The 12,119-nt window shown below is 43.3% G+C and overlaps 1 protein-coding gene across 1 annotated transcript; it reads right to left on the bottom strand.

Moving 5' to 3' along the window:
• Nucleotides 1–4,275: 4,275 nt before the first annotated feature.
• Nucleotides 4,276–5,235, bottom strand: LOC124297714 (uncharacterized). The gene has a single exon (XM_046749021.1). The coding sequence runs from the start codon at nucleotides 5,233–5,235 to the stop codon at nucleotides 4,276–4,278; it is 960 nt and encodes a 319-aa protein (XP_046604977.1).
• Nucleotides 5,236–12,119: the final 6,884 nt, after the last annotated feature.

The raw sequence follows: 12,119 nt of genomic DNA, 5'->3' as shown, positions 1-12,119 counted from the left end.
TACCCCACACTGTGCGGGATATGCTTTCGAATTTCACAAGTCTTACGAGATTTAAATTCATCTACAGGTTCGGGGATTAATATACATTCGAGATCGGCGTATACGACAAACGGAACGGTGCCTTTGTTTTGAAAATTGGAAAATACTAAATTTTTACACTTGGGAAATTCCATGCGTACTTTATTTAGCATAATACAATCTTGTCGATGAGTTTCGTAGGCGTGTTTCACGCTAAAGTGGCTGGGTTTCACGACTTTTCATAGCGAACAAGTCCGAGCCTGCACATCCCCAACCATATTAGCGTGGGGTATGCAACGAGAGAAAAATCGGCAAACGAAAAGCTGGTAGTACGCAGTGTTTGGCGTGACAAGAATCTTGTCTTGCCAACCCTTGACCGGATGCTATGTGCACATTCAGTTTTTGGGTTTTCTGAGTCGTTAATCAGCGTGGGATATGTGGTGGGAAAACTTGGTCAACGAAAAGCAGGTAGCGAACAGTGTTTGGTGTGAAAAAAATCTTGTCTTGCCCGCTCTTGACCGGCTGGTATGTGTACACGCAGTTTTGGGTTTTGCGACTCTTAATAGCGAACAAGTCCGAGCCTGCACATCCCTAACCATATTAGCGTGGGGTATGCAACGAGAAAAAAATCGGCAAACGAAAAGCTGGCGAGCTCTTGAGAAAATTTTCTCCTAGCTTATACTGCCTCCCCCGCATCACTCTTTTGTCTGTATGCCACGTGGTGCATGCTCTACAAATGATTGGCCGGCTGGTTTTTGCTCGGTGGAGGGTGGTTCCGACTCCTTTCAGTATAAATTCGAACAGCGCGGCAGCGGTTTGAAACTTCTCTAGTAATTTTGAAAATCCTTCGTGTGAAAACAAGCGTTTTGCTCCCCTCTCTTGCTGCTGTACCCATTATGCTTGAGGATTCGCTTCTGTTTACACACACAAATGTGCGCCCATGGATGTGCAGCCGGCAGCGTGTGCCGCGGTGACAATACCGAGGTCAGCGCCCGAGAAGGGGTACAGCAGCGAGAGAGGGGAGGTGCCGATATTTATTTCGTGAACGAATAATAATAATTCACCCAGACGAACAAAACAGCAATTTCCGTGGCGGAAAATCTAGATGAAATGGTGCACTCTGATTGGCCTAGCGCTATCGCTTATAATTCAAAAACCATGCGTCGGACGAGCTTCCGAAAAAGAAATTCTCGGTTGGATTTTAAGGACGTATCGTGCTGGCTAGTCCGTGAAAGGCAATTTAGGGACACCCTGTATATGTATATGGTGCTACGCCAATCCTCTTACGATACTGTGAATGTTGAATTGAATTCCGTAATGATTATCACATTTGATTAGTATGTTAACAAAGTTTTTCTATTTGTTTCAACTTTTCTGTATTCCCTATTATCATATCCATAAAGATTCTGGAAAAATTTTAGAATCATATCGAAAAAATATGAAAGGATGGAAAAGAGGGTCATCAGACTACCCACCCCATTCACCACCACGATCGCTGACATATAAGCGGGTGTGCAGAAGGGCGGCTCATGATAAGGAGGATGATGAGGATGAATTGACTGATAGTGATGCTGATACTCTAATTATCGACCCCGAGCGATGTATTGACGATAGTGTTGGTGATGATGATCGCGAGTTTGAACATAATTTGGCTGGCGAGCATCACCTAGAATCATCATCATCATCGAGTGATGTGGAGGATGAGGAGGAGGAGGAGGAGGAGGCGGAGGAGGAAGAAGCGGAGGTGGAGGGTGTTTGGAATGGCGGTGATGGTGATGACGAGTGGGTGGAGGTGAATGTACGGGAAGTGGGCATTGAGTTTGATAATGATTTTGACGGTTGCGAAGACGTACGCATCAGATTCGGTTGGCTTCTGGACGAGATTGATCAAATCCATCAAATGCTGGGAGACATCGATAGAGCTGACGATGATGGTTATTATTCGGACAGGGATTGGTGTGTAGCACTACATTAAAATAAAATTCTAGTATCTTCCACACCTTCTCCGTATCACTCATTTTGAATAGGTGGAAACTTTTTTGAATTGGAGATTTATCATGCATATAAATGATGAGTGCAGCAGCAGCATCAACTTTTCTACTTCGGCTTGCTCTTCCTACAGATTTTTCATCGCGAATCAATTTTAGAAAGAAAAAAAAAATGCCATCTCATTCAAGTGATGATGACGATGAGTGGTCGATCGTTGATTGCGGCGAGGATGAGCAGACTGAGGAAGAGATAATTATAGGCTTTTCCGAAGCAACACGCGAGTTCTCGTTGGAGGAACTTCGGGATCTCGTTGAGGACGCGCGAGTTACTCGAGTAAGGCCAAACAGCCAACATTATATAAATTACGGTGATATATGTATGGAAATAATTGTAGAAAAATGGGCGAATGAAACTATCGTAATAATTATAGATGTCGAAAATGGCGATGATGATGATGATGATGATGATGATGATAATGTTAGCGAACAGGATAACGATAATGATTTTATGGATTATTTTGAGGAATAAGCCACGCTAAATTCACAATTGTTGATTATATATTTTTCACAAGTAAAAATTCATAACATTTACATTTTGTACGACGAGAATGGGTGAAAGTTATAAAGATATATATTTGTAATGTATCCTATCTCTAGATTATAATTTTATCGAATAGTATATTTTTTTAATTCTATGTATAAGCTATGATATAATTGAGATTAATTCTATTGAATATTCTACATGTAAAGCCGGATGTAATTGTATATATTGTAATAAATTCTATTGTTATTTTGGTAAATATTGTCCATATTATCTATACACACGATTGCAACCTAGACAGTCTTTAATTAGAGGATTCGGTCTATCCACGATATCGCAATCGGATCCTGGTGTGTAATGTATGCTACATCTGCGGAAACTTGCGATGACGTAGTCCATTTTCATATTCTCTGGTAGTTTATCCCACGCACCATTGATGGAGTTTGATGCGAACGCGCGGATAAATTCTTTTGGTAAAAAAGCCATATCCTCGGACATCATTGCCCTTAAACCGTCCAATTCTTTGTACAGACGGAAGGATTTCTGGAGGGAGCTGGTACACTCCTTCGAATACCAACTCCTTATTCGCTGCACATTTTCAAAGGCGCAATTGTATGCCGGGATGTATAGTCGAAGCTTCTTCATAGGTGAAGTTGCCTCGTAGTTTTGAATAGAACCTTTTTTATCAATGTGAAGGATAGAGGTTGAGGTTTTCTTGAATAAAAAACTCTCGCGTTTGAGCCATCGAATTATGAATGTTTATTGGCTCTTGTGGGAAAGGCCTTGCGGCATAAAAACCCACGACGGATGAACTTGTATTTGTAAACGTATAAAAGCATGTGTCGCACACGTGAATGTGTCGATTGTGTATACGAATGTGTATATGCCGGTTACAGCCCGTTTGGCTCATGCCACCGCGATCTCGAGTGCGTTTCGTACTGCGATTTTTGTTTTATTCGATTCGATCGAATTTCGCATGATTTGCATTTGCCTTACTCGGAGGAGCGAACGCATATGAGAGTATGATTGGTGTTGGTAGTACACCAAGAGCGCTTGGGCTCGTTGTATGATGAAAGGGTGCAAGACCCTTGGTATGTGTGTATGGGCACTCGGTCCCGTGTAGAATGAGAGACACTCGGGCCGTACTCATCTACCTTACTCCGTAGAGCGAACGTATACGAGAGTATATTTGGGCCTCTCGTCTTTTGGTCGTGGTACGAGAGAACGCACGGCGTCACTCACGATCGTCACTAGACGGACGACTTAACTCGACTGTTTTAAAAAATGCGTGATGCGCGCTCGCCTCCTCATCTACGCGAGATTTGGCATCCCTGCGGAGACGAATCGTCCGAGCGCGGCTCGCACGGAGATCGCAATGATACGGGCACAAAACGACGCTGAGGCACTGAACACCCTCCCCCCGTTGGGAGTGCTAACGAACAAAATTATGCAAACAGTAGTACATGTCATTAACCTTATTATAATTGATCCTTTTACAACGATTACCTTAAGTCTAAAGTTGATATTTTATGCATAAAGAGTAAATAATTAATTGGAATATGACTTTGAAGAAACTTGAAGACTTGGCTTACATCTACATAGTATATTGACTGAATCTTGCGGAAGTATGAATCAAAACTCGAATTTGAAAATTAGAAAGAATTAATTGTAAATTTCAACTGAGAAGAGTTCGAAAATTATCGTTTTCGTTGAATTCTCCCGATAATCTCAAGCGCTTATGGGCAAAGCGCAAATCGATCTCGTGTTGCGTTTGTAGAGTCCTCGAGTCGTTTTTACGGTGACCACCCTGACTACGTCATCGTCTCCAGGATGTAGTTCCACCACTCGACCCAGTCGCCACTGCATACATGGTTGGTTCTTGTCAATCAATAGGACTACCGTGTCCAACGCGATATTTTCGGTCGGATTTATCCATTTCTGTCTCTTTTGTAACTCGCTCAAATATTCGAGTTGCCACTGGCGCCAGGATTCTTGTCGTGTCTTAGTGATCAGTTGCCACGAGGATATTCGGTTGTCTGGAACAAGCGAAAGATCATTTTCCGGCAGCATCGTGAGCGGTCTTCCAACAAGAAAGTGCACGGGGGTTGAAGCAATTGGATCGTTTGGATCTGTGGAAATAGGGCACAATGGGCGCGAATTGAGAATGCCCTCAATCTCGATTGCTAGAGTAGTCAATTCTTCGTACGTAAACAAAAGATCGCACATGACGCGTTTAAGATGGTGTTTACACGATTTTACAGCCGCCTTCCAGATACCCCCGAAATGAGGTGAGAGGGGCGGATTGAAATGCCATTCAATTTTTCTGGTCGACGTAAATTCGTACAGTTGAGAACGGAAGTCTTCGGACTCTCTGACAGCGTAAAATTCACGAAGTTGACTGTTCGCGCCGACGAAATTCGTCCCATTGTCCGAATAGATATGGCCCGGAATGCCCCGACGACTGACGAATCGTGGTAAAGCCACTATGAACGCGTCTGTTGACAGATCGCTTGCGATCTCGATATGAATAGCTTTAGTCGACATGCAAATAAATACGCAGCCGTAGACTTTAATGCTACTCCGATTCCGATGTTTCTTTTCTTTTGCGAGTATCGGACCGAAATAATCTACTCCCGTGTGGTAGAACGGCGGTGCACTGTCTACTCTAGATTTTGGTGAGTCGGCCATCTTGTACGTCTCTGGTTTAGCCCGAAACCGGATGCATCGCACGCAACGTCGCACGACTTTACGTATTTGATTTCTGCCGTCTAGTATCCAGAATCTTTGCCGGATACTATATGTAGTATAATGATAATAATAGGTTTGATGCTATTAATTTTACTAAAGAAAGATTTGCAGTGTGACGGCAGGTTTGAATTTTATAGAAGTATTTCTTTATTATGGCAAAGTGACAAGTACATCTTTACAGTAGTCCCGATGGTCTTAGACTGACTTTTGCTTAGCTATTAGGTACATGCAGGGCCTCTTGGCCTTTTCTCACCCCCACCCTCATAACCTTACTTATACTTTGAACTCCATACTTCATACCTGGCTCTCTCTCTCGCTCTCACACGACTCGTATCCATCTCAATTATACAATACTTTAGTGACCGAGACTCACCAACTAGCCACGTTTCCTCATCTGGCAACAGCATGTTGGATAGCCTTTGTCACAACATAATCCTTAAATTTACGACACTTAAAAATAAACATAATCTTATCTTTACTTTCAAATATAAACTTAACATAGAGAATATTCTTTACTCCTACATATATAATGTCGATTGGATCCCGGTGTGAAAGAATTTTTCGTGTATGTGACGAATCAAAAGGTCGGTTACGTGATGTCGCGACGGAAGAAGGATCGGATTTCTTTGATCGAGCGAGATATCGGCCTTATTTATACGACCACCGACGCGAATCAAGCCTCTAGTCGACTCGCGGATTCAGAAATCCGAGTTTTGCACATTTCACCCTTTCTTCGGATAAAAGACGATCGATTTCGTCTTGAAAGTGCGCTTGTTGGATTAATCGAATAACGCGATACTCGGCCTCCTCAATTTCCTTGATTGTCAAAGCGCCCTTGACATTATTGTTGGGTGAGAAACGTAAGCAGTACGCGACGACACGAATCAATCGTGTGTATGACGAGAAATTTTTGAAAATTTCTTCCGATTGCGATTGCGAGAACATGCACAATGATTTTTTAATCCCCAGTAAATCCTTCTGAGGCGTTACCGCGACTTGCGGCCAAACGGATTCGGGCTGAGCTAGCCACGCAGGTCCCCGAAACCACGAGTCGTTATTCAAAAATTCCCGTGGAAATTGACCTCGCGACAACGCGTCTGCCGGATTCTGATCAGTCCGGATGTGCCGCCACTCCGCGTCTTTACTGACTTCCTGTGTCTCTGCGACGCGATGTTCTTCAAACACCTTTAGGACGCTCGGATGTTTGTTTAGCCATTGTAAAACTATTGTCGAGTCTGACCAGAAAATTGTCTTGTACACGCGAAAGCTCGTTACCTCGAGGACTTCGCGATATAAGCGAGCAAGTGTCAAAGCGCCGCAGAGTTCGAGTCGAGGGATGGTTTGATCTTTTAGCGGAGCCACCCGTCCCTTTGAACAGAAAAGTCTTACGCGAATTTCGCCGTCCTGCTCGCAAGAGGGCACGTATATACAAGCTCCGTAACCCGTTTGACTCACGTCGCAAAATCCGTGAATCTGGATATCGATTGGGTTATTTGTCGAAACGTATCGGTCAATTTTTAAATTGTTGATTAATGACAGTTGTCCCGCGAACGATCGCCACGCGGAATCTAACGCGCTGGGTACGGACTCGTCCCATGTAGTTTTTGCTTTCCAGCATCGTTGCATAATCACTTTCGAGGTGAGAATCACCGGACCGAGTAAACCGAGGGGGTCGAAAATTTTCGCGATTTCTGATAAGATGTATCGTTTTGTGACCCTCTCGGAGGGCTCGATACGTTTCACCGTATAAAGGAAGTCGTCATTCCGCGCGTTCCATGATGTACCGAGTGTTTTGTGCACAGGACTTTCGTCTGTCAGAAAATCGATATCTGCGGTTTTTTTGCTCAAATTACTTAGGGCCTGCGGGTGATTTGACGCCCACTGTCGAATGTCGAATCCGCCACGCTTCAATATTTCGATCACTTCGTCCCGAATTTGTACGATTTCCTCAAAGGTGTTTGCCCCTGATAACAAATCGTCGACGTATAAGTCGCGCGTTAAAACCTCGGCCCCCTTAGGATAATCCGCGCTCTCATCGCTTGCAAGTTTTTGTACGGTTCGTATCGCAAGAAACGGAGCCGACGACACGCCGAACGTTACGGTGTTTAGTTCGAATACGCGAATTCTTTCCTGTTGGAGCCAAAAAACTCGTTGGTACCGACGATCGCTGGGGGCGATCCAAATTTGTCGGTACATTTTCGCGATGTCCGCGGTAATCACAAATTTATAACTGCGAAATCGGAAAAGATGCTCGATTAGTTTCAATTGAATAGTCGGGCCGACCATCAGCGTATCGTTAAGCGACACTCCCATGCTTGTTTTGGCGGACGCATCGAAGACAACTCGGGTCTTCGTCGTAGCGCTTGTCGCCTTTATGACCGCGTGGTGTGGGAGATAATAACCGGGTAGCGATTCGTCGACAACGAGTGACATATGGCCTAGTTCTATGTACTCATTCATAACGCGATGATATTCCGCTTTAAGGACCGGGTCCGCGTTAAGCCTTTTTTGCAAGCCAGCAAATCGTCGCAAAGCCATAGATCGCGAATCACTGAGGTCTCGATCGGCGCTGCGGAACGGCAGACGAACGACGTACCGTCCCGACGGTTCGCGAGTGACGTTTCGAATGAAATGAGTTTCGCAGCTTGTATTTTCTGATAATTTTCTTTGACTAGCGTTTGCATCATCGAGCAACCAGAATTTTTCTATTGTTTCCTTTAATTCGGTCAGTTGGTACGACGTTCGTTTCCCGACCGTGGTGTTTGATTTTCCGCCGGCAACGGCCCAGCCGAGCTGAGTTTTCTGTAAGATGAGATCGCAGCCGTCGCGGGACAAATCACATTGTCCGATCGATAATAATGATAACGTTGTTCCTGACCCGATGAGGATGTCGATCCTTCCAGGCAAATGGAATTGCGGATCGGTCAATTTTACATTCCGCGGTAAGTCGATTGATTCGCGAGAAAAGATTTCGTTCGGTACGTTATCAGCTATTTTCGGTATGACCAGAAACGTGAGAGTTTTGTTGAAATTATCGTGTATCGAATAAAATGTACATTCGACCGCGCCTTTAGAAATTGTATTTGCGTCGTCGATCATTCCTACCGCGATCGTGCACGCGCGTATCGGTAGTTTCAATTCTCTCACAAGATCCTCCGTGATAAAATGCGCTGTCGCACAAGTATCTAATAAAGTGCGACGTTTTAGGTATTGACCGCGTGAGTCTTTGACGCGTATTTGAGCGCTCAGCATTAACTGCGACTGTAACGCCCTTGACGTGAGCTGTGTGTAATCATTTTGCTACATGTAAAATTTACCTTTGTTGTCGACTTAGGTGTATCCGATTGTATCGTTTCTTGGGTCGCGTGGGTGGATGCAGTAGGAGATTCGTTGTGCAAAAGAGTGTGGTGAAACCTGGAGCAGTTTTTGCAATGCGTCGAAGTGCATTTGCCGCGGTGCGAGCGCAGGCAATTTTTGCACAGCGATGAACCCTTGACGAAATTCCACCGTTGATGAACCGTCATTTTTTGAAATTCGCGACACTGGTATGTGGGATGACTCTCCCGTTTGCACACTACGCACTTTGCTGACGTGCCTATCGCTAACGTACGCGCGCCATTTTCTCCGCGTCGAGTTTTGACTCCGCTTTAATCTTTATAATTCGGAAGCGGTCGTTTGTAATTGGTCTCTATTTTGGAACGCGATACATCCTGTTCGAGCGTACATAAACGAAATGCGGTCTCGGAGACGAATTTGTAAATTTGCTCGAGCGTTGGCAAGGTGTCGAGATTGAGCGTCTCTTCCCACTTGACCCGAATATTGTTGGGTAACGCGCGTTCGATTATCCGGACCACGGTCTTACATACAGGTCCTGCGACTCAATAGAATTCCAATGGTAGAGAGTGGCTCCTTTGTTGAAGAAAAATCCAGATGGAGCTGCGATCGAGGGATGCATCAACATAACCTACAATGTTTGAATAAGCCTTTGACGACTGACGTGCGTGTTCCGTATCGTGTTTCGTTCACAATTTCGAAGTCCAAACTTATTAGTGAGTTGTGAAGAATTTACGTGGATCAAATCGTGAGATAAATACTATTTGAGACATGACGAAGCCCTGTATCGTACCGCAGTGTAAGACTGGGTCAAGATGTGTAAAAACAAAACTTTCGGTCTTCAAAGTGCCATCGAATAGTGAAAGACTCAAAAAGTGGCAAAGTGCTATTCCCAAAAAAGTTTTGACTTCTTCGCATTATGTATGTGAAAGACATTTCGAAGATCAATGTATTCTGCGAAAGTACATCAAGCATGATGCAGATGGAAAAGTTATCGCAGAGGTGAGTTCTGATTTCTTTCTATCATGTAGAGGAAGTGAGTAGAAAAGAGATTAGTAAACTTCACCACTGCTGTCTATGTAATTATGAATGAAGAGAAAATGACATTGCTACATGTTTTGTTCTAATAAACCCTGGTGTGTTTCCTGGTTTTTTTTTCACAGGTTTTGTACAAGTATCCTCGCCTCAAAGAATCAGCAATCCCGACTATATTTGATGAGGCAATGGATATCGACGCAGTAACGAATTCCAATGATGCACCGTTGGATGTCCTTATAAAAGGTGTGTACAATATATGACGCTTTATTTTTTGTCTATTTTCTATCGGTGTATTTAATTTTGTTATTTCTTCAGAAACAGCGTCGATTCAAAGTTCCAGCTCGGGTAATGAGGAATCGTCGATACATGCAACCGACATCCCAATGAAGAATACACCAGGTAATATATTTATATAATATTTGATACTGTTTACTCGAGTATAAAAGTGGAGCAGGGTTTGGGATGGTTTCTTTCTCCGATCTTTGGCGCTGAACTGTTGCCACGATCGTTGATGAATCGAAGTGTTTTGCTATGCTCCGAATTCATTTAATAAATGCAAAAATATTGTTCTTTTTTCAGAAACAACATGGACTCATTATTCCAGCAGCACTGATGACATTGGAATACATGCAACCGAGGTCCAAATGATAAATGGACCGAGCAATGCCTTATTTCCATCTCACCAGGTTGTCGCAGACATGAAATTGGACATTTCACTAGTCGCCATTAGCTGAAGTAAGTTTTTTGTTGAATCTTCATTGTTTGCAGTACCTTGAAGATTGAAAATAATTATTTTTAAATATATAGAAATTTTGATCTTATATAATAAGATTATATTGTTACGAAGTGGAGTTTGGTCCGTCGTAGCTCCTCTTTCTAATCCTCGGTTGCAGCAGCGACTGTTGATTTGTCGAGAAATATTTCACTCTAATAGAACTTAATTTTATAAGGGCAAAATTATTGTAATTTGAGATTGAATGAACATAATACTAAAAATTAAAACTTAACTAAAATAGAAAGAGTAAAATCTGCTTACCACGGTCCTCGGTAACTTACCTTGTAATGATGTATTCTTACTCTTGATTATCCTATTCGGCTTGCACGTCGCTGCTTCTCGGAGTCATTGGTTCTTTGTAGCCAAGCATTCTCACAATAGTGACGCTGATATTTTTTTTTGCACAATCCGCATTCTTTTTCCACCCGACCAGAAGTAAGCCTTTGCTTAGCACTCCTTGCTTTCAAGCCAAAAAATATTTACGCAGGAATTCTTGGGGATATTGCAGATGCGTCAAGTGCATATCTCGACGACGGTGCTCATTCTATCGCAAGTCTACCAGTGCCTTGGGTTGCGGGTCAACTATCCTCATGGCCAGATCAGAGTCTTGTATTTCTGTATCCAGAAATCATAAAAAAACGTGGCATCGGATTTCCTATAACGGCCAAGACTGTAACAGTTGACAAGGAGAAAAACGTGCGTTACTTCGTCCATGGCAATCTCGTTGACGGTGATCAAGTAAATCTTCAAGGAAAATTGGACTCTCTGACCGATCTTCCCAATATTTTAATCAAATTCGCAGACTTGAAAATGTGTTGCGGTATAGGAGAAGTAAATGTTAATTTCTTGCCAGCTGAGGAAAGCTTCAAAGATTATACAGATGGATGGCACCACAAAAAATGCTCTTTACTATGGAAAAAACGTAGATGCGAGAATTGTTGCAAGCTCCGGAAACGTGTTCTGCAAAAAGTAAAGAGAACGGAAAGTCTGTATTCCTTTAATCGAATCTCTGGCCTATCAAACCCTGTCGACAACCAAAAACTGAAAATCATTAAAAAAAGAATGAAATGTGAGAGACGCGGAAGAACTCGAGCCAAGTCCCGGCTTTCAATCCTGCAAAATTCTTTCAAAGCTCAACAGCTGGAAATCGCTGCGATTCAAGAAGGATCACTGGAACAAAGATGCTCCAAGTTGTTGGTCCCAGCGGCTCAGAAAATCCGCAAGAAATGCGAAAGGAAGACGGTACTCCGAAGATTGGATCATGCTGTGTATGTTGATAAACATCAGGTCGCCTGCGTATTATGAGTTTTTGAGAAAAAACAATGTGATGCCGCTGCCATCGAAACGAACGATCCGGTCTCATTTTTCATTAATAAGTACGAAATGCGGATTTGACGAACAATTTAGCCATCTCTTGAAAAGGCACTTCGACGAAAAAACTTCCATGCAACGACACGGCGTACTCCTCATAGATGAAATCAATCTAAGGAAATCTGTTGCTGTTTGTTCGAAAAATCTCACGTATGTTGGCTTAACGGACCTCGGCGACGATGGACCACAATCTTCGAACGTGGCGGAACAGGCAACGCATGGCCTCGTTATGATGTTCCAATCATTGGCCGACAAACACACCCAACCGATTGCTGTATTCGCGTCGAAAAATTCAGTTAAAGGCGAC

Source organism: Neodiprion virginianus, chromosome 2 (genome assembly GCF_021901495.1).
Source record: "Neodiprion virginianus isolate iyNeoVirg1 chromosome 2, iyNeoVirg1.1, whole genome shotgun sequence".
Classification (NCBI taxonomy): Eukaryota; Metazoa; Arthropoda; class Insecta; order Hymenoptera; family Diprionidae; genus Neodiprion; species Neodiprion virginianus.
The sequence above is the reverse complement of the archived record's forward strand: the minus strand, read 5'-3'. Positions and strand labels throughout refer to the sequence as shown.

Bases quoted from the DNA above. Each gene is read 5' to 3' on its own strand.
- LOC124297714 (XM_046749021.1), bottom strand. From the start codon at position 5,235: ATGGCCGACTCACCAAAATCTAGAGTAGACAGTGCACCGCCGTTCTAC.